Source organism: Protopterus annectens, chromosome 4.part1 (genome assembly GCF_019279795.1).
Source record: "Protopterus annectens isolate FY-2018-M chromosome 4.part1, PAN1.0, whole genome shotgun sequence".
Classification (NCBI taxonomy): domain Eukaryota; kingdom Metazoa; phylum Chordata; order Ceratodontiformes; family Protopteridae; genus Protopterus; species Protopterus annectens.
In genome coordinates, this window is record NC_056734.1 from 816,790,262 (window position 1) to 816,814,715 (window position 24,454).

At 40.6% G+C, this 24,454-nt stretch overlaps 1 protein-coding gene across 1 annotated transcript in view; it reads right to left on the reverse strand.

Annotated features, from left to right (window-relative positions):
- SAG (S-antigen visual arrestin) overlaps window positions 1-24,454 on the reverse strand; it is a 156,992-nt gene that overhangs the window by 36,439 nt on the left and 96,099 nt on the right. The window contains exon 10 of the mRNA XM_044070934.1: window positions 20,032-20,055. Coding sequence (XP_043926869.1) covers window positions 20,032-20,055 — 24 coding nt within the window. The remainder of the gene's footprint in view (window positions 1-20,031; window positions 20,056-24,454) is intronic.

The following is a 24,454-nucleotide window of genomic DNA, read 5'->3' on the forward strand; positions in this document are numbered from 1 at the left end:
GCAATTGTATCTACACCCAGAAGAGTAGATTTATCTGGTGTAACAGAAATGGCTGAGACTCGTTGGATAGCTGAATTATTAGCTGACAGATTACCTGGGCTAAATGGTGCTTTTCCTTTAAAACCCATTCTAATGAATTGTAAGCTCTTCAAGAAGACTGGATTTGTTTCAACTGATGGAGTTGATATTTAAATTCAGGAAGTGAATTTTTATTACATGTTCTGAAGAAGGCAGGAGCCGAAAGCGCTTATCATCCACTTTTCAATATTTTTAACATATTTTATTAAAGTGTATATTTTAACTTGGTCTGCTGCTGATGCACCTTCCCATGCTGGTTTAGTTGTGTTGCTTTTGATAATCAGTTTGTTCATCTCAGCTAACCTTTAACCATTCCTGGTATTTGGTTTTGCTATTTAGAAATGATCACTGATTTTCTAATGCTCGTATATCTTTCATCTAAAGAAGTTGCTAATTACTTGGATGTCGCAATCTGTAGGAACAATGTAGTAGGTTTTACTCTACTATTTACAGGAAACCCACATAGTTAAATGCTTACCTGCATTTTAATAGTAACCATGTAAACTTGGAGGCTTTTGAGCTGCCTGCCCCTACTCTATATTTGGTCTTAGAATCTCCTCACAGTCTCATTTTCCATATATCTGGCCTTAGAACTTCCTCCCAGTCATAATATTTCTGCTCATCTTACTGGTTACTGACAGAAGAATGTTAGTATATTTTAAAATTGTCTTAAAGTGTGTGTGTGCTGGCTTGTCTGCCTTTGAATTGTCTTGCAATTACTTGTAGCTAGTGATTAGCTTTGTTTCTGGCACCTTTTCACTTGTGGCTAACTAAAGTGTATTTTTCCATTAAGAAGACTGGGACTGCTATTCTAGTGGCAGTAGTAAGGTAGCCTTGTCTATCTCAGCTGGTAAACACACATGGAGGCTTAAAGTGAGATTGCTTCATCAGTTAGAGGTCTTTTTAGAGGCTTGGTTGGTGTTAATCTGCACTTGAGAGTTACTTTTGCTGTGCTTTTACATTAAGAAATTACAGGATCATCTGTCTTGTGGCATAAGGTGTCTACCTGTTTTTTTCTGGGTTGGTAAGCATTCCAGGGAGCTCAAAGTGCAGTTGTTTATTGGCTGGAGGGCACAGGAGTTCATTTTCAGCATTTTTCTGGATGCTATAAAGCTAGTATTTAGGACATTAACACAGAACACTGTAACATACAAAGAACTTGCAGTGAGCTAAGCTTAAGGAAACTAGTACAACACTAATATCAGATCATAGCACTAACATCAAGCCTTAACCCTAGACACCACTGAGATGACCCCTGTCAAACCAAGTCCCAAAACCATGATAGCCAAACCTTAATACAGTTCCTGACTACATGGATTTGCAATGTCCTAATGTATCTGTGGTCAGCTTGGTAGATATGGACATCCTGAGACAGTGTAAAAATTGTCTCATGTACTCAGACAACCTCATAATCCACAGTGGTGCAGCGGTAACATTGTTGCCTCACAGCAAGAGGTTCTCCTGTTTGATTCTTGGCTGGAGTGCAGGGAGTGCCTTCTGTGTGGAGTCTGCATGTCCTCCTCATGGTTGGGTGGGCGTTCGAAAGACATGCATAAATGGGCGTGCCTTCATTGAAGGTTGAACATCGAGCTGGCACCTCGGCATTTGTGAAAATCTACTGCCAATCATTAGCAGACCAGAGCTCTGCTGTGGCGACCCCTAACCGGGAAAAGCCGAAAGACAAACAACAACAACAACAACTCAGACAACCTCTTAATCCTTAAAGACAAAAATTTCACTTACAAACAATGTTGTCAAAAACACATACACCACATCCTTCACCCATACTGCTCATCCTACATATAGTGCTTTGTAACTGAGATACTTAAACTTTCCAAACCTCAAAGACCTCCTGTGCTGTCAAACAGCAACACTTGTCCTCAGCAATCACTAAATCACACACCAAAAGCAACAGCTAACACCACAAATAAGCCTATACCCAATGATCTACCAAGAACAAAAAGTATTGTTGTTTCTGGGGGATTCTATTGTATGACACACAGATGCCCCTCTTGAGTTATAATGCCTGCTGTCGTTCTGGCGAACGGATTATTTTGACTGTGTGGAAGGAAGCCTTCAGAGACGGCAAAGACAGACCCTGTAATGACGGTTTTGGTCACTTTTTTTTTGGGGGGGGGGACAATTTGTAAAGAAATCTTCAAGTCAAAATGAAAAAAAGCTGATAACAGCTACAAAGTACAGGAAGAAGCATACTGTCTGGCAATAAGATGTTTGGGTAGTTTAATCATGAAGTGATTTTGAGTTTATCTGTCTTTATTTGTAAATTATGGCTATGGGGACACTTTGTTAGCACCTTAACTGAAATTATTAACTGCAGTTTCAGTAACTCAGCACTTTACCTAACCTAAGAAAGGCAGCAATCCTTGCCCTTCACAGATTTACAATCTCCTAACGTCGCAGGGTGTATTTGGTGACACGCTTTTCCAGTAGCTGACATCATCTTGAAAAATGCAGGTACTGCAAAGCGGAGCACCACTGTGTACTTTCAGGAGCAAAGAGGTACAAACTCGCACCCTTTCTCATCTTTGTAGCTCATAGCCACATTGACAGAGTAATGTTTTCTTCTTCACAGACCCCTTTATAAGATTAAGCAACGTGTTTCCGCACACACATACCAAATTATGGCAGTGCGGAAATCTGGTTGCGATAATATGTAAGTACCAGAGAAGATAACTATTAGTTCCCTATCTGGAGCTAGAATCCACAATATCACACACTGAAGTCACTGCACCACAGGTACCAACCAGTATGATTCTATCACAGTCTATGTGGGTATAAATGACCTGAGGCATACTTCCCAGGACTATATGAAGACAGACATTGTTGATATCTCAGAATATGCATCACAGACAGGTATGAACCTTCTATTAAGTAGTATTCTACTTTCACGAAGGATGATGTTATAGTACAAACATAAAATGATTTTAAAAATTGGCTTAGTTTGTGATGTCACTCCAGGGAGATCCAATATCTATCAGCATGGGAGGACATGATTAAAAGGCCACATTGCTTTGCCAAGGATGGTCAGTACCTTTTCCCCTAAGCTTTCAGAAATTGGCTAAAATTTTATCCACCCCCTTACAGCATTTTTAGGTTATGCCAAAATGACAAAACTACCAATATAGCAAAAAAAAAAAAAAAAAAACTCAAAGCAATCTTAACATGTTACTGATCAATGAACCTAAACATGAAACTCTGCACTCTACAAGCTCTCCTTTCTCTGGAGAATGTAGACATCTGTGCTGTTACTGAGACTTGGTTTAAAGCCCCAGAAGGTGCTCTGGCAGTGCAAGGGTACACGTTCAGACCAACAGCAGCACACAGAGCAACTAAAGGTGGAGATGTCTTAGTCTAAGTTAGCATAAAATACAACTCCAGGCTGGTTAAACAGAATGAGGCCCTGGAGTTCAACCATGTTCAAGTTTCCATAGACAAGGTTCCTTACCATGTGCTGGTCAGCACTAGATCACCCTCTATGACCAATGTGGCTCACAACTCTTACCTAGAACTACTAAAATTGCTCATCATCCAACCAAATACTCTATTCATGGGAGACTTTAACAGCCCTCTACAGACTTGGAAATGTACACTGCCTCTATCTCACAAGCACTATGTTTCCTAGACTTTATCAACACAAACAAACTGGACCAAAATAGCATGCATTTCAACCAGAGGATAATATATATTGGCCCTAGAACTAATCAACATGGGCGAGCACAGGACACACACATGCCATTGTCATATCCTTATTGATGAGGTTAGACCAGAAAGCTGTCTCCCACAAAATAAAACTTAACCTGGAAAACCCAACTAAACCTGTAACAGTTAGGAACTATTCTAAAGAAAACTACATCCTATTAAGTGACATTTTGTCAAAATGCATAGCTCCCCTAAACTGCAACAACACAGCTACCTATGCAAAATTATTTAATGAAACCCTGAACAAATGTAGATGACTGCATTAAGGCTGATGTACCTACCAGAAGTAAGCTCAGATCTAACACAAAATCAAACCCCATTGGTGGAGTATTTAACTTAACTGGGTATATAACAAAAGAAAAAATGTCATGGCCAAAATCAGAAAAAGCAACTCTCATAGAGACGAGAGCCCTTTGATTCAACTAAACAAGGAATTAAGAATTAAATATGTCCAAAAAGATCAATTATGAGGTCATAATAGCCTCCCAGGCTAAGGACAATCACAAGACCTTCTTCAGCTATCTCAGGAACCTTAAAAGTAATACACTCCAGTGTGCAGAACTAGTGGTAAATGGAACAACCTTCACTGACTACAGTGACATAACACATCTACTGGCTGATAGATTTAGCTCTAACTTCACCCCCAACTCCTCCCCACTACCCCTTGTGAAATCCCTTTCAACTATCAACAGGGAGCAGGTACTAGTGGTAAGTCCAAAAATGATGCTTCATTGGGTCCAGACAGTATCCCTGGGGTTCCCAATTAGAAGACCAAAGACGCATTCTTTCGAATGTGTCTTGGTCGAACTCAAAAGCCTGAAATGGCAAATTATTGAAATGGCTTTTAAGCAAATTCTTTCCCTGGGAAAGAATTCACTTGTCTGCTTCATTACTTTGCCATTTTCGGCACTGTAGTGCGGTCTCGGAGTTGGTATATTTAAGTAGGGGGAAAGCCCCCCACTTAATGTAATGTTTAAAGTGTTTGTTTTTTTTTTTTTTGTTGGAACAGCAATTTTATTCCCTAGGAAAAAAATCGCCATTCTGACAGTTTGAAATTGTAAGCTTTCGCTTACATAGAGTCAATTAATCACTATTCACTTTTTTAAGTGTTCGGTGATCTGATATAGACCCTATCCCTGGTTGCCTCTTAAATAACCTAAAACATGACACAGCTGGATCACTTGAGGCACTCCACAACTACAGCCTCAAAACAGGTTATGCGTCAGGTGAATGGTGGGCCACATAGGTCATCCCTCTTCATAATGGTGGACCATCAACCAAACCTGGGAACTACAGACCCATCAGTCTGACAAGTCTAATATCCAAAACCTTGAAATGAATTATCATGAAAATGACCAACAAGGACATCAGCAAACTGCAGACATTGGACCCATCCCAGTTTGGCTTTGTTAAATGAAGGTCTTGCCTACACAACCTCATAGACATCTTTTAGAGGGTCTCCAGTGCTATGAATGAGGGGAAAATGGTGCATAGCCCCTTGACCTGACCAAAGTATTCAGTATAATACCCCACTCAGGTATTGTCAAACTCTCAGAATTAGACATAAATCCCTACACAACTCACTGGATTGCTGGCTGGTTCAAAGATAGGACCCAAGAAGTCAAGGTCAGTGAGACCACCTGCACCAAGAGACCAGTCAAAAGTGGAGTACCCCAGGGCTCCATGCTGGGCCAGCTTCTGTTTGGCATCTACTTCTCAGACATCAAGGCTAATTTCAAGGTCTCTAGCTCACCAAGTTCCCAGATGACTGGAAATTGGAAGCTACCACAACACAAACATCCTACAAGAGGGTCTAACACAAACAAATGACTGGTGTCAGAGCCATGGATTAAAACTCAAAGCAAATAAATGCATGAAAGTGACCTTTGGGAAATCATCCACCCAAACTAATGACTCCTTTGATAAAACACCTCTAAGAGATGACCTGATAGTTAGGGTTCTGAGAACAGATGTAAACAGCAATCTAGCCTTCAACCAACATGTAGACAAGATATTAAGAAAATCATTCTATGTTGCCCAACTCATAGGCAAGGGTATGCTGACCAGGTCCAAGGAAGTTATAGTACCACTCTACTCAGCCCTTATCAGACCCATCATTAAGTATACTGCCCCCTTTGGCATATACCTAGCCAGGCACTTCAAACAGCTAGAACACCCTCAAAGTTCCTTACCAGGAGTACCCAGGGTATGAATACCCTGTTCTACACATATTGCCTTAAGGTGTTATCTCTGTACTCAGTCTCCTACAGGTTACTGAGGGTGATCTGTGCCTGGTTTGTAAGGCATCTTAAGAGTCAGCTCTGACAGATCACTTCCATTTGTACATCTGCAAAACAAACAACACCAGAAACACTAGATCCAAGGATCTGTACTTCACCTGCAACATAAATAAAACATGCTAGAGAAATAGTCCCATGCTATGGAATAAGCTCCCCATCTACATGAAGCAGAGTTCATCCCCACCCCTATTCAAATGAAACCTTGAACATTGAATGGAAAAGTGTGGATTCACCCCTGATCTGGCCCCCATGTTTCTCATGTGAGGAGGTCGACAGAAAGTAAATTAATCCTCAACCAACATACCCCACTCATATAACCCTTAGCTACCTCCTTACTAACATACCACACCATATAGGCGTCCAAAGAACTTGGGGTCAAAACTGGGTTGGGTTGTATGGCTAGTCTTGTAAAGCTCCTGCTGCCATTAGCCCTAGTGTAAACCTATGAGCCTATGAACCTGCGAAGGAAAAAAAGAGTGCTGTCTCACATAGAAACAGGCCAGAAAACCAGAAATTTCTGGAAAACAGCAAAAAAGGACTACAATAAAGAAGACAATTGCTAGGATATAAAGATACACACACACACACACACACACACACACACACACACACACACACACACACACACACACACACACACACACACGGTGCAAAGAAATGATGCAATGTGGAGGAAAGGATGTAAAAAGGGACTGAACCATGTCGCAGACTTGCTGATATGTTTGTCTACCGGGAAAGTCCAACTAGAGAACGGCCCATTTTCAGCAGAGACCTGGGGAGAAAAGCTCCACAGTGTTACAAGACATTTCTGAAAATAAAAATTACAGTTTTGAAGTAATACAGAAAAAAACATTCATTTTTAAATAGTATAACTAAACTTTAACACTTTATACATTGAATCCACATTAGAAGTGAAATAATAACAACACAGAAGTATCTCTAACAAGCTCCCAGACCTACATGCATTTATAGCACACTACTCCCCAGACATAGGTTTATAGGTTCATAGGTTCATAGATTAGTACTAGGCTAACTGCCCTTGTGAGCCATTTTAAGCCTAGCCAATTATCCCCTGTGACATAATAACTATTACTGAGACATGGCTAAAACCTAGCACCCTAGATGAAGAAATCCTGGCACCAGGATATAACATCCTAAGACTGGATAGAGTAGGCAGGGAGGGAGGTGGGATTGCTATCCTCTTCAAAAATACACTGAATACCAAACCTCTACAAACCCCATACCTAAATTTCAGAATGCAGAAACCCTAGGTTCACCCCTAAACATAAATGACACGAAAAGTATCAACCTTCTCTGCTGTTACATTCCCCCGGGTAATAACTCTCCCATAATTGAAGAAATCTTACAGTGGGCCACAGATAATCTTCCTCAAGAAACCATCATACTAGGTGACCTAAATACTGACTGGATAGCCTGCACCTCTAACAACCCCACTAACCATGTTAATCTATCCAGGTTTTCCTAACTTATCCAAGAACCCACTAGAGTCTACAAAAAACCCATAAACAGTCTATTCTAGATTGGACTCTAGTCAACTCTCCCAAATAAAACTACCAGACAGGCTGCCTTCCAGATGGTCTCAGTGACCATCTCCCCACTTTCCTCCTGCAGGAACGTACCAACATAGGCTAACCCATCATTTTTAGACAAGTCAGAAATGATCGTAAACTAAATACACAGGAATTCAACACTATTCTAAAACATAGTAACTGGAAACCACTGCAAACTCTAGGTTTAGACCAGGCAGTTGAATACTTTCATCAATGTGCTAAACAGAGTTGCTCCCATTAGGAAAATCAGAGCCAAGGCAAACTATGCACCATGGCTAAGTAGGGAAACTAGACCCCTACTAAAATCCAGAGATAAAACCTGGAAAAACTGGAAGAAGGATAATATTAGTCTAGCCAAACAAAACTACCTACAACTTAGAAATCAGGCCAAGAGACAAACCGAACTAGATAAACAAAACTACTTCCTTGATATCCAAAATAGACAATCAAAAGATCCCCAAAAGTTTTGGCATGCTATCACCTCTCTCCTAAAACCAGGCAAAATTACCACACCCACTCCTAATTCCACCAAGGACAATACAGACATAGCCTCCCAGTTTAATCTCCACTTCACTGAATCCATCTTAACTTTACCCTCCCAACTATCCAAAAACAACCCTACACATAAACCAAATGTCCTGTGAATGTCCCACATTTTTCTCATTCACCCGTACCGACCTCCACAATTAAGAAACTCCTAAAACTGAAACCAACCACCTTCGCAGCCAACAACCTACCAACCAACTTCCTAAAAATAGCTGCTGAATCTTTATCCTACCCTATTTCTATTCTTATCAACCGCTCCATACAAGAATCTTACATCCCACAACTATGGAAGGTATCATATATTATTCTGCTTCATAAAGATGGAAATTCTTATGAATACTCAAATTATCACCCCATTACCATTCTATCTCCCTTATCTAAAATACTCGAGAAATGTATACATTCTCAAGTGATGAATTTCCTAAACTCACATAATCTCCTCTCCTACACACAGCATGGTTTCAGGCAACACCACAGCACAACAACTGCTCTACTTTCTTTTACCAATCTAGCCAACCAACAGAGAAATAATAACAACTTTGTATCTGCAATATAGTTAGACCTCTCCAAAGCATTTGACATGGTCTCACATTTCTTACTACTCAACACCCTGGACTCCCTATCCTTTGCCCCATCCACTATAGCATGGTTTAAAAGCTATCTGTCTGAAAGACAACAATCTGCCCAATGGCAAGGTGTACTATCTCCTTTACTACCAACTACCATAGGCATACCACAAGGCTCAATATTAGGCCCACTTCTTTTCTCCATATATACCAATAATCTCCATACCACCACACAGCATGCTTCACTTATACAATATGCAGACGATTCAACTCTTATTTGTTCAGCACCATCAATCACCACTCTACAACAACTCACTCAGAAATCTTTTAGCTCTGTCAAAACATAGATCACTCAAATCCAGCTTAACCTAAACCCTAATAAAACTAAATTGTTACTTTTCATCCCCAACAAAACCATGCCTACCCCTCTATCCTTCACTTTCTCCTCCAAAAATGTCACTATTATCTGTCCTTCTAACTACACCAAACTCCTGGGTGTTGAAATTGACAAAAGCCTACTTTCTGACATCCATATTTCACAAACAATCAAAAAGGTCCATAAAAAATGGGAACACTATATAGACACAGAAAATCCCTCACAAGACAATCTCGGATTACCCATGCCCAAACTCCCCTACTGTCCACTCTAATGTATGCTGCTCCTATCCTTACCCAAGTCAGAAAACTTGACCTTGCCAGAATAGAGTCATGTTATAACAAAATTGATAACATTTCAAATAACTTCACCTTCAGAACCTACCACTGCCAGGCTCTAAGGGGACTACAATGGTTAGAACTTCCCCAACTACTAAATTACTACCGGCTAGTCATTGCTTATAATGTTGTAAGACATCCTGAAAAAAACAGCATTAGGCCAACTCGTCATCCACTATAATACAAATCGCCCTCTCCGCTCATCCAACAAGTCTCTACTCTGTATCTCAAAGACTAACAATACCGCAGGAAAAGCTCTGTTCTCTCACACCATAGCTAGAACCTGGAATAATCTCCCTTCTGCTCTGATTTCTGCCTCAGCTCTTACCCATTTTAAAAACTCACTTAAATCACACTTAATGGAAAAATGGCTATGCCCATCACATAATTCTTTCTGTTCATTCACTCCATAAAACTCACTGCCTATTTCAACCACTGTATAATTTTTTACAGCCTTATGAAACTCTAACTGCTTATGGAAATTATAGACTTAGCTAAGAACTTGGTTATATTCAACTGGACGTATAAGAGAATTTAAGTACCTTTTTATGCACTTTTACTTTTAAAAAATACAGTATTTAAATTGATTTAAACTGTGTATGAAGGAGTGTTGAAGGAATTTTTAACTGGTTATTCTGCTCTTCAGTTATTCCCACCCACCCGCCCTGTTTTTGTTTTGGTGTTAATCTTAGTGGCATTGAAACTGCCCGCCCCTCAGCCTGCCTCTGGGCCCATCTCATTTGCTCACTCAACTGAGTGCAGTGAGATCATATTCTGATTTCAGGCACTCCTACTGTGTACAAAGAGAGCATCTGGGAAATAGAAAAAAAAAAAAAATTAAGCTTATTTCCTGCCTTTCTTGTTAAGTGGTACAGACTATTTGTAGGCTTCTGAGCCCCCAAGCCCTTCTGTGTTTGAGGGAAGCCTTCTAGCTTGTTTTTTTTTTTCTTGTAACTAGCCAGTTTTCTAGTTTCAGCACTCAAATCTGTTTCTTTGATCTCAGCACTTGTTCAGAAAAAAAAAAAAAAAAAAAAAAAATTTCATCTGCTTTTACTGTACTTGTGTTTTACCTACTTCTTTTACTTTTGCATCATCTTAAAATACTCAATTGTATTTATTACTGCTTGGTGTAACTCATTCTAAGCCTTTTGGTTTAAACACTTGGGCTTCGGACCAGTTAGTTGTTTTGCACTGAGAGGTTTGTGGTCTGCACTGTTGTGGCAGAACAGGTAGCTTACATCCTTCTAGGTTGAGAACTGCTGATTGAGGGCTCAGTGTCTGTTATTCTAAAAGTGTATTAATTCTGGTTTAAGCACTTGGGCTTTCAAGCCAGTTATTTTACATTAAGAGGGTTCGTGGTCTGCACTCTTGTGGGAGGAGAGGCTGGACTCTGCCCTTCTGAGCTGGGAATTTCTGGTTAAAGGCTTATAGTGCATGCATATCTGAACTGTTTCTTACTGAAGTTGGTGCGCCTTGTTTGCTGTGGCATAGACTGGATTCGGGCCTGCTGGATCTAGCTTTGTTTGTGTAACTTGAGCACTAATCCAGACATTCTCTAAAGTATTCAATGGTATTTATTACTGCTTGGTTGTAACTTGATTAAAGTGTAGCTATCATTCAAGTCTTTTGGATTAAGCACTTGGGCTTCAGACCAGTTGTTTTACATTAGGAAGGTTTGTGGCAAGCACTGTGGTGGCAGGACAGGTAGCTTTCATCCTTCTAAGTTGGGAACTGCTGATTGAGAGCCCAGTGTCCAAGTGTATTAGTTCTGGTTTAGGCACTTGGGCTTCAGGCCAGTTATTTTACATTAAGAAGGTTCGTGGACTGCACTCTTGTGGGAGAAGAGGCTGGACTCTGCCCTTCTGAGCTGGGAATTTTCTGGTTAAAGGTTTATAGTGCCTGAATATTTGAACTGTATCTTACTGAAATTGGTTCACCTTGTTTGCTCTATCATAGACTAGATCCAGGCCTACTGAATCTAGCTTTGTTTATATACTTGTTGTTTGTTTGCTTGTTATTTGCCTGGAAGCTAATTCACCTAATACGCAACTTCTCAGCGCTTCTGTGGATCACTAGTGATATCTGCATTGCTTACTGTACTTATTTCCTTGTTTCACTTGAAAGAAAGTTACTGTTTGTCGTTTTGCATTTAGTTACTTGTATCACATTGCACTCAAGTTACCTGGCACTTGCTCACTAAAGCAATTATATAAGTCAGCACTAAAAATTAAAAGCACTACACCCTCACTCCCCACTGGCCCTTGTTTTCAATTAAGGATTTCCCAATATTATTCTAGCATGTCCAAAGGTCAGTTGTCAATCTCCTCTCCGGTCCAGCTGGTGAATCTGGGAATCTTGAGGCAATGTTATAACTGCCTCATGTACACAGACAACCCTCTCCTCCTCCCACATAACACAAATACTTGAGAGATGCAGCTATTTAGCCAAACTGGAGGCTGAGCTCTCTCAACTCAGGACTGGCAAGACCAGACAGGAGGAGAAGGCAACTACACACACCACAAAACCAGCCTCACATAATGCTACCACTCCACTGAATCAAACACATAAACACACAAAGACATACTCGGAGGCTCTGAGTAAAATTTACCTAAACAGCAGAGGCCTCCAAAGCAGACACCCAAACAACTGCTACCTCAAGACACCCCAAAAGCAACACATAAACCACAAAAGCAGTGTGCAAAGCAGTCACAGCCCTTAAGGCCAAATACAACACCAAACATACTTGTCATAGGTGACTCCATAGTCAGACACACTGACGTCCCACTCACCAGGCTGAACAAGGAGAGGGTCACAGTAAGCTGCCTATCGGGCGCTAGAATCCGCCACATAACACAAGCACTGGGTCACTCCACAGCAAGTACAAATATGACACAGTCATTGTCCATGCTGGTGTGAACGACCTGAGACGCACCTCCCTGGACTGCATGAAAAGAGACATAGAGGAGCTCTCTGATTATGTAGCCCAGGCAGGTATGACCCTAACCCTGAGCAGTATCCTTCCTTCACCAAGAATGATGCCACAATATAGAGACAAGATGATCAGCTTTAACAATTGGCTTAATGTCTGGTGTCATTCAAAGGGATCCAGTGTCTGTCTGCCTGGGATGACATGCTTGACAAGCCACGCTGCTTCAAGGGACGGCTTGCACCTGTCACCCTGGGATTCGGATATTGGCTAAGGCTCTTGCCACCCCATAGTGCCTTTTTAGGCAAGGCTCAAATTCTAAACCTACCACCCTAGAAAACAAAATGGGAAGAAATTGAGGGTAATGCTGCTCAATGCCAGAAGTCTAAATCTCAAAATGCACGCACTCGAGGCCCTTCTCAGTATGGAGAACATCGATGTCTGTGCTGTAACTGAAACCTGGTTCAAGGCTCCTGAGAGCACCCCGGCACTATTAGGTTTTACCTCATATCATGCGTTCCGGCCCCAAAACCCGGACCACTCCACAAAAGGAGGGTGTGTATCCATATTCATAAAGGATACTCACACCTCCAGGTTGGTGGCAACGCATGAAGCTTCGGAAACCATCCAGGTGCAACTAACAATAGGCAAAACTGCTCTACAAATTGTAGCATGCTACAGGCCACCCTCTCAAACTCAGGAACCCCACACAGCCTTCCTGAAGACACTGGAGGGTATAAATGTATCTCCAAACACCATCATATTGGGTGACTTCAACTACCCGAATATAGACTGGGAACATTACTCAAGCCCTAACTTTCTAGCCCAACGGTTCCTGGAGTTCATAAATTCAAATGCCATGGAACAGCTAGTCACTGTTCCCACGAGAGGAGAAAATATACTAGATCTCATTGTCACAAACATGGGGACAAAATGCTCCACACGGAAGTATATCCCTCATTGGTGAGATCTGATCATAAACTAATCTCACTGGAAATCCACATCCCGCCCCCACCCCAAACAAAAAGACCATAGTGAAGAACTTCTCTAAAGCAAACTTCACACTACTCAAGACTGGTGTGGTATCCTTCAAGGCCCCTGAGTCAGAGGAAACCACAACCCAAGCTGCGGAAGCCCTTACAAATGCCTTCTATGAACACCTCCAGGACTGCATGGATCAGGCAATCCCAAATAAAACCAAGACTCTTTCCACAAAGGGCAAACGTCCAGTCTGGTGGACCCCAGCCATTAACAAACTTTACAATAAGAGGAGAAAGCTATTACATGATAGAACAAAATCCATAAAAGGGAAGTCACCCTGATCATTATTAGTAAAAATTACGAGCACTCATAAAATCAACTAAGGCCAATTTTGAGAGAAAAATTGCCATGGATTCAAAGGACAATCATAAGGCCTTTTTCAGCTATGTTAGGAACCTGGGTGGAAACTCACAGATATGCTCAGAATTAGTCCAAAATGATACAAAATCACTGAACCCACAGACATTGCCAACATACTGGCAGACAGGTTCAGTGCAAACTTCACCCCTCTCCCCTAAAGGAGAGATAACTATCCCAGCCGAGTGTAGCCTCCCGGACATCTCAAATGCGCAGGTGAAAGCTGCTCTCTCTAAAGCTAAAAACACAGCATCAATGGGACCGGATGGTGTCCCCGGCTGTGTGCTACACGAGCTAAATGAGGAATTAAACCCGCACATAAGTCAGCTGTTTAATCTCAGCCTTACCACAGGATACGTGCCCAAGGAGTGACGTACGGCAACTGTGGTCCCACTCCACAAAGGTGGCGCCTCTACGGACCCTGGTAATTACCGCCCCATAAGCTTAACAAGTCTAGTCTGCAAAGCTATGGAGAGGATCATAATGGAGCTCATAAACAAAGATATAGGGGACTTGCAGACATTGGACCCGACCCAGTTTGGCTTTGTCAAGGGAAGATCATGCCTTTTGAACTTGGTCGACTTCTTGAAATAGTCACCAAGGCCATTGATGAGGAAAGGCAGTCCATACAGCCTACCTTGACCTTGCAAAGGCTTTCGACACAATACCCCACTCGGGTATTGTAGAAAAACTTACCAGCTTAAATGTAAACCCATATGTCACAAGATGGGTTGCAAACTGGCTTAAGGACAGAACCCACAGGGTTAGAGTTGCTGGCGCTGTGTCAGACTCCAAGCCGGTCACAAGTGGTGTCCCACAGGGCTCGGTCCTTGGCCCCTATTGTTTGGCATCTACTTCTCAGAAGTACAGGCCAACATGGGAGGACTTTGGCTGACAAAGTTTGCAGATGACTGCAAACTGGGCGCCATAGTGGAAAGTGCATCGGACACTGATATCCTTCAGAAGGGACTCACGGAAACAGATAGCTGGTGCCAGAGCCATGGCCTGAAGTTAAACGCCAAAAATGTATAGTCATACCCTTCGGGAAAAACAAGGTAACCCCAAGCTACCATATAGGTGGCAATCCACTAAGCACAGAAGAGGTTATCAGGGACCTGGGGACCCAGGTTGACAGTGGCCTTTCTTTTGACACTCACATTGCTAAAGTGGTTAGAAAGACCTTCTACATTGCCCACCTGATCATGAAGGGATTCACATCCAGATCTAGTGAGGTCATTGTTCCCTGTACTCTTCACTTATCAGACCAATGATCGAGTACAATGCCCCATTCGGGATGTATCTCACCCGACATCTGCAGCAATTGGAGAGGCCCCAAAAGTTCCTCACCAAAAGGATAAAGGGACTCCAAAATCTGTCATATGCTGCCAGATTGAAGAAACTCCAGCTCTATTCAGTCGCATACCGTCTGCTCAGAGGTGACATGTGCCTGACATACAAGGCCATGTCCAACCCGGAATTAATGGACATGCTCCACCTCAAAAATCCAAATCCACCAAAACCACTAGAGCAAGCGACTTAAACCTTAGCACGGATATAAATAGGACGTGCTGGAGGGATAGATTTATCACTCAGAGACTCCCTATGCTGTGGAATAAAATCCCGGTCCATGTGAGGCAGAGCACCTCGCTGACTCTGTTCAAGAGAAATCTAGACCTGTGGATGGGAGATCGTAGGTTTACCCCGGGAATCATCTCTGGGTCACTGCTGGACAGAGGCACAACAAACTAATGGGCACAGTATTTTTTCATATAAGGGGTGGCGTAAGCCACAATAATTTGGGCTAGGCTTATAAATGCCTTAGGGCAGATAGCCTAGTATAAACCTATGAACCTATGAACCTATATATATGCTTAACTATGTTTTATTCTCTGTATATATATATATATATATATATATATATATATATATATATATATATATATATATCTTGTTTTTCCATATTTGTTTATACAGTATTTTTTCATATTGTTTTTCATGTATTTCTTCATATTGTTTTTTATGTTGTATTTCTCATATTTGCTTCTTCAAAGTTGTTAATCATATTGTTTAATTTTGGTACTTACTATGGAGCTTTTCTCCCCGGGTCTCCACTGAAAATGGACCTGTGTCCAGTTGGGCTATCCCGGTAAACAAATGTAAAATAAATAAATAAAATAAATACATTTATTGTAATACACGGGAAGTTAGATACCATTAATGAGGGAATGGAAGTAGTAATGAAGGAGGTGCGGGAGCAAGAAGAGTAAAGGCGGAAAGAGGAACAGGAGGAATATTAGGTGGGATGGTAGCAGTGACATCTCCAGGTGCTGTATAGGTAATTTCTGAGTGTTGTCTTGAATGTGTGATATTTATGAGAGCCAAGGGAAGCTTATTCCATGAAAGAGCAGGAAGATAGGAATATGTAGGCTTTGTCCTAGTGATTTTTTCTGTTTATAGATCTGAAAGAGGCATTGGTTTGAGCTTCTGAGGGAGCATAGTAGGTTATAGAGGGAGACTAGAGAGGATATGCTAGGGCAGAAGGAGGCCTTTTTTAGGATAGTGTGGATGGTGAGGAATTCAGTGACTATGAGTTGGCTGGGAAATTCTAACCATCTGAGAGTTTAGAGGGTAAGACAGTGGTATGATTTTGGTGGCAAGTTAGCGGCAAATCTGGCTACTTTGTTATATGTGGTTTCAAGTTTAGATAGTAAGGAGGGCTGTAAATTAGTAAGGATCCGAGAGCAGTACAAGAGGTTAAGGAGAAGATAAGCCTGGGCAAAAGATTCTGGAATTAGGGGTGAGGAACCTATGGTTTCTATAAAGAAGACCAAGCTTTTGGTGCATTTTCTTTATACAGTTGTGTACATGGAGGTTGAATTTGAGTTGGTCATCGATCATTACACATAGGAGTTTTGTGTGAGGTTCTGTGGAGATTATGATGTTGAGAGAAGAAATGGTGAATGAGGATTTAAGATGGTAGAGAGATTTAGGTAGGAATAGGAGGAGTTTTGTCTTTTTAGGGTTAAGTATGAGTTGGTTGTTACTTAACCAAGTTTCAGTGAGGTTAAAAGAGGTATGAGTGAGGGTGAGCAGGTCAGAGGGGTTGTCAGCAATGGTGATGATAGTGGAGTCCTCTTCATACTGTATGAGGGATGACTGAGGATGGGATGTGTGGAGCTGGTTAGTGAAAATATTAAAGATAAGGGGGCCTAGAATTGAGCCTTGTGGGATGCCCATTTTTATGGGGAGAAAAGGGGATAGAGCAGAGTGCCATTTGACAGATTGCTGTCTGTTAGTGAGGTAGCTGGTAAACCAGGAAAGAGTTGCAGGGGGGAGAGGCTGAGCTGAGAGAGTTTGGAAAGGAAGATAGAGTGAGAGACAGCATCAAAGGGTTTGGAAAGATCTAAAAATAGGCAGGACACTTATTATTGTCTCTGGCTAGAGAGATGGAGTTGGTAAAGCAAATGAGAGCAGCAGAGGTGCTATGATGGTGGCTGAAGCCATGTTGGGTAGGGGTAATAAGGTTTTCAAGCATTAGATATGACAGGATTTGTTTGTGGACACAGTGCTCAAGAATTTTGGAGAGAGTATTGCAGTTGGGCGGTAATTAGAGAGTTCTACAGAGTTTGCACCTTTGTGTATTGGCATGGTGTGCAATTTCTTCCAGAAAGATGGAACAGTGGATTCACAGATGGAGCCGTTAATGAGGATGGAGACTGGGAATGCTATAGAGGTGGCAGCAGCCTTTAGGAAGAGTGATTGCAAGTTGTCATCTGATGGAGAACATGGTTTAACTTTCAGAAGAAGGTTTTTAATGTAGCTAGTGGGGACGGGACTTAGTGAGAAAGGAGAGTTTTGAATGTGATGGATTGGTTAGGTTAGAAGTAGGCATAAGTTTGCTTATGGCATCAATAAAGTAGGCATTGAAGATGGAAGCAGTTTCTTAGGGTGAATTATTAGGGCAGGAGTTTGGTGTTGAAAGGTTTCCAGTGTGGAGAATTTGGTTGACTGTAGTCCAGAATTTTGGGGATTACTAGGTTATGTGGTTAATGGTATGTGGTAGAAGTTTTTTTTTTTTAGTAAGATTAATGTGTTTTTGGCCAGGTTATAGAGTTCCCTATATTTTTGGTAATGTGGTTGTGATTTGGTTTTGTCCAGAGTTTCCAGGCAGAATCTCTGTTCTGGATGAGAGGTTGGGTTGACTTGGTCAGCCAGGGTGAGCAGTGAGATTTGACTGTGACAGTTCTGGGAGGGGCTAAGGAATTTAAAGTGTTTAAGAAGATGGAATTGATTTGGTGAACAGCTTCAAGAGGAAGGTCAGAGAGGAAGGACCAGTTGACGGCAGAGAGATAGTTATTGAAAGTCTCAGGGTTGAAGTTGGTTAACTTACAGTATTCTTTAAATTTTTGAGGTCTTATGAGGTGGGGGGAGAATCTTTGGACGCATATAGGAGAGTGATCACTAATGGAATCAGGTAGGGATTTAGGGTGGTGATAGAGGTTTGGGTGGGAGACAAGAATCCAGTCAAGTATGGAACTGGAGTTTGTGAGTTTGTGAAGAAAAGTGGAAGCAGAGATTAGCTGAGTGTAACCGTAAAAATGTATGCTGGTGGAAGAGGGGTTGGAGGAGAGGACAAGCCAGTTAGTATTAACGTCACCACCTAAAATGATAGTTTCTTTAGGTATAGTGTCAGCCATCCAGTGAAGAATATGTCCTAGTAGGGGTTTGTTGTCTCTTGTTGGTATATAGATAGCAGCTATAGTTAGGGTTTTGTGGATGTTTAGTTTACAATTGACAATGATAAGTTCAGCTGGGTGAAAAGAGGGGGGTAGGTTCATTAGAAGGGATAAGGTAAGGAGTTCTAAATACATAATGGCTACACCTCCACTTTTTTATGTGTTCTATCAAAGTACAAGATGTTGTAGCCGGGGGGAGAAATTCATTGTCCGAGTTATGTGGCTTCAGCCATGTTTCAGAGAGAGAGAGATCATGTTAGGGGAGTATTGGGATACCCAAGAGTAAAATTCAGTTGTTGGGTGCTCCATGCAATAGTATGGGGAGGAGGTAGGCAGTGACCAGTGTAGTTTTAGTTGTATTTGTAAGAATGTCTTTGGCTCTGTAGAGCATCCCCAGTTTTTGATGAATTTTTTTATACGCATTTGAATGTGTATGTCAAAATTTAATATTATTGTCAATTATCATTACTAATAATTTGGTATGGGAAGTAACTTCAATGGGGGTAATTATTAACAGAGAGAATTTTGAAATTGTTTTCTCATGAAAGAGGGATCTGGGGAAGAAAAGACATAGTTTAGTTTTACTTGAGTTAAGCATAAGTTGTGACTTACTGAGACAAGTTTCGGTAGATGATAACTCTGTCTGAGTAATTTGTTGGAAATTCAAGAAGTTGTTTGAACTGCATATGAGTGTGGAGTCATAGGTTCATAAGTTCATAGATTAGTACTAGGCTAACTGCCTTTGCGAGCCATTTTTTAAGCCTAGCCAATTATCCCTTGTGAGACTCAAACCCTGCACCTTGTGTTTGTAAGGCAAACACTTTAACCATTAGGCCACCCTCCCAATTGCAAAGACTGTGTACTGATCACTGACAGAGTCTGACATTATGCCTGTGGAAGGTGAATTTTGCGGGGGGTCTGATAATAATATCTAAGCAATTGAGGTAGATGTCTTACTATAGTGAGTGGGTCTCTTAATTGTTCAATGCCATAAAAGTTAATGCTTAATATAGGGGAGTCAGAGGTTATATCTAGCGGAGTTATGCTGATTTTTACTTATGGAATTGTTAATAAAGCCAAAGTAGGATATCCTCTAGTGTAGCTATAATGTCACCTGGGGGAATGTATATGGCAGTAATCCATATTTGTTTCTTTTTGTTTATTTTCAGGAAAGTATTAAGGAGCTCTGCTGAGCTGAATTTTAGTGTTGGTTTACTGTAGCATGAGATTAGATAGTGGTTTGGGAATAATAAAGCTACTCCACCACCTTTATATTTGTGTGGTCATTACGCAGGATGTTGTAGTTGGGGAGTGATTTCATCTATGAAGGGTTTAAGCCAGGTTTTGGTTAATGCTAGAATTTCTGGATTATGTTGGGATTTAATCAAACTGTGCCCACAGCAGAAATGTGATTAAACATTTTGTACGATCTGTTAGACTTTTAACATACATCCAAGCAGAAGAAGGAAATCTTACCTGGAAGACAGGTCACCAAGGACTCTAAAAATAAAAATAAGAAAAAAAAAGTGATATTATAAAATAAGCTATCACATCTCCTAACACAGTAGGCTACTACACGAAAAGCATTAGTCAGTACTGTATTCACAAGTCACTCAGATACTATGTGCTCTCAATTTACGGTGTAGAGCAAACTCTGATCAGTGCACACTCAACTCCACTTACTCCGTATGCATTTATAACAGTACTCCACCAAAGCTCTTACTTACTGATGTTATGAATGCATATACAATAGTACTAATATGTTCTGCTCTGACAATGTGCACTCACATTTTTCTTGAGTACATTTAGCTTTCATTAGTACATTGTAAACAGTTAATGTCAATACTGAGCTGTGATCAGCACACACATGAAAGTTACATATTATTCTGACTAGCATGCTCCAAGAGATTAGTGTACAAACCCAGCTCTGAAAAATGCGTACAACTGGCTCTGACCAACATACACAAAAAATTAATGCACATGCATTTCCTCATTTCCAACCAGTGTTCAACCAATGACTCAATATACACCTGGCTTTGATTAAGGCACACACACAACTTACTGTTTATGCCCAGCTCTGGCCAATGTACTCAGTACTTACTGTGTACCTTCATATTCTGACAAATGTACACCTAGGGGTTAGTGCATACACCCAGTTCTCAACAATGCACACCCAATGGTTCACATGTACATCCAGATCCAGTTTTGACTACTGCATTTCCAGTGGTCATTGTGTACATTAATTCTGAATAATGCACACTCCTAGTGGTTGCTGTATCCACCCATTCATGACCAATGCACACCCAGTAGTTAATGTGCATATTCTACTATGATCAATGCATTCCAAATGGTTAATGTGCACATTATTTCTGACAACTTCACATTAAGATAATAAAAATAAAAATCAACTCCTTGTTCTTGGCAAGGAAAATCTCCCATTTCCTATCACATGTAGAGAAAGTGGCTACAGGGAAAGAGGTTTTACTAGCCCAGCTTGATTATGGCCTCCTAATTATAGTAAACACAGCAAAAAACATTTTTTACAACTTGCTTCCAATATTTATCTACGGAGCTCCCACCCCAAGAAAGATTACCACTGCTCTGTCCTCTTTAAAGCAAAATGGCTGCTCATACCAGAAAAATGTTCATTACTACTCTGATCTGTAACATACAAACTACTCAACAATGAAACATTCAGTTTCCTCACTAGCCAACTTGCCAAATATAGAGCTACTTATAATTTGTGTTCGCAATCCACTTTCTCCCAAAATACTTCACTTGACATACTCCAGACTATCAACCATTGTTTCTCAGTCATGACACCATAGTCCTTGGAAGCAATACAAACTCACCTAAAAGATGTTTCACCATTCAAAAAATTCAGATCCCAACTAAAAAAAAAATGTCTAAAACACCTGCAAATGTTCCCAACCAAAGCGTATAACTTGATTTTCAAATTCACATTTCCTCCATCTTTTCCTCACACTACTGCAAGCATCAACTACCGAGTTCCTTCAGGCCAATATCTCTGAAATCACAATTGCAAGGTTTTCTGGCCTATTCTATCCAATCAATAAAAATACTGATACCTAGTTGATATGTAGTATTATACACATTGATTAGCGTGAATTTACACAAGGAAGTATGTTATGCAGGAAGCAAATAAAATTAACTCACCCTTCATGCTTGCCAACTTGGATGCAGAAAATTTGTTCAGGTGGCGTGGTCACAACTTTTTGTGGTATTGAAAGAAATAGGTCTACCAGTTAAATCAATATACATGTGCTCTACTATCCGAGTAAAGGCCATTGCCAGGTTATCAGAAGAATTTCCATTATCAAAATCAACAAGACAAGGGTACCCTGTATCCCCACTACTAGCCACTGTACATTTGGAGCCATTAATAACAAAAATAGGGTGCTCAAGAGCAGAGGGATTTAGATGGGGGAACAGGTGAATTATAGGTAGCATGTTATGCAGATGACATAATATTAATGCTGGCTAAACCAGATAGGGATCTAGATAATCGTTTTACCAGACTTGCTAAGTATGAAGGGATCTTAGGCTATAAAATAACTAGAAAAACTAAGGCCATCACAATAAATATAATGAATAAAGAAAAATTCCACCGTTAGGGAAGTAAGACAGACTAAAATAATTATGTGTGTGTGTGTGTGTGTGTGTGTGTGTGTGTGTGTGTGTGTGTGTGTGTGTGTGTGTGTGTGTGTGTGTGTGTGTGTGAGTGTGTGTGTGTATTGTGATGATATGGGCAAGTGCCAGCATAGCCAGCTGAAGTTTTGTAAAGAATGATATGTCTTTTGAATATCAAACTGATTTATACAAGATGCGTGTGTTAGAAATGTATTAGAATTGTGTGTCATTTGTATATCGAACTGATTTTTTACAGATGCTTGTGCTGAAAATGTATTTGTGAGCTTTTCTTGTGTTGAAATGTATCAACAGTGTGCCCTGCTGAAATGAAGAGAAATGTGCGTGCATTATTGTAACTGAATTAAATGTATATGCTTTAATAGAGGATACTGGCACAGCAGAGGTTAACTTTAAAAAAATAAGGTAAATGTAAATGAGCTGTTAAACCATTAAAAGGCTGATAAATTGGACCAGAGACACTAGGTCTGAGGAAGAGCCATTGTCCATTAGCTCATTGAAGAGGGGAGGCCCCAGGCACTGCCATAAACATGTGGATGTGTATTGTGGCCATCTGTGCTAACTTACTATCTCAACTTCAAAGGGGAATACTGTGAGAACCTACAGTCAGGTGGCCAGATGAGGTCCTTCTACCAGCCCTCTTGGAAATTATATTTTAGATATTACAAAGAGAAATCTCAGAGTACTGAGTATTCTGTTTGGAAGCCTGACTAGAAACACTGCTCGCCCACAGCATCTTGCCTTGAGGTAGTAAGTAACTTAACTAGGGGACAGTAATTCATTTAGATTCAGTCAGGAATGTAGTCTGTCCATCAATGTTCTTTTCAATATTTCCTGTGATCTCAACTCTGTGGTTTACTGTGAATATATATTCAGTATTTTCATGTACTTTTATTATTTATTATTAAATATAGTTAAAACTTTTATTGTGGCTGGCCCTTGTAGAAAGTATTTAACCTTGGAGAGTGCTTATATTTGTTTGGTGACACTGTGTGGGATACTCCAGAAAGCCTAGCCATCTTGGTGAATTACTACCATTTGTATTAGTATTAATATTACAGAGTATAATTGGATACCCTTTTAAGAACCTCATAGTACTGACAGCTGGAAGTGATAACTAGCTTATATTCTGGGCAAAGTTAGTAGAGCAGGGAATCTGTGCCAGCCTTTTCAGTGTGTGTGTGTGTGTGTGTGTGTGTGTGTGTGTGTGTGTGTGTGTGTGTGTGTGTGAAAATTAAATCTTAAAGAGTGTGTGTGTCAGCTACTTGGGGAAGGGACACAAAGCACTGAGTTTACAGAGAGGGTGCTGGACTACTTGTCTTGGACACTCGACTGAGGACTTAGCCCTACATCTGTACCAGTGGGGAGTTTTACTGGGGACCTGGAGAGAGACAGATATAGTGACATCCAGACCCTGGGCTGAGTGTGTTCTCTTTGTGCTCTAATGGGAAACTGTACTTGATGCAGATAGGTCTGCATCTGGAAATACTGAGTGTATCCATTTGTATTCCAAGTGCACATCCCTCTCCAGTGTCGATGGTGAGGATTCAGGCTCCTTGATTACTATACCAGCATGGGGATGACACATATTGGTAGCAGTGGTGGACACCATATATATATATATATATATATATCTCCTACTATTCACCGAAAGCACATTTCACCAAAAATCAAATTAGTGTGCACTTTTCACAGAAAGTACAATTCACCGAAACACATTTCATCATAAGTTATATATGGCCTTTTTCCCACTGTAGTGCGAACCTGGAGTTAGTATATATAGTAAGGGGGGGCATAGCCCCCCACATATTTTATGTATATGTTACTGTCAGAGAACAGTAACATATTGCAATTACATATATCCATGTATATAATTCAAAATATTTAAAATATGTGGAGGGCTATGCCCCCCCCCTTACTATATATACTAATTCCAGGGTCACACTACAGTGGGGAAAAGGCCATATATATCTTTCAGTGAAATGTGTTTCGGTGAATTGTGTTCTTGGTGAATTGTGCTTTCAGTGAAATGTGCGTGGTGAAATGTGTTTCAGTGAAATGTGCTTTCAGTGAATAGTAGGAGATCCATATATATATATATATATATATATATATATATATATATATATATATATAATATATATATACAGAGAGGGAGAGAGAGAGAGAGAGATATGATGGATACTACTAAGCAATCAAAAGTTAAGTCATAGGGGGCGTGGCCAAGGAT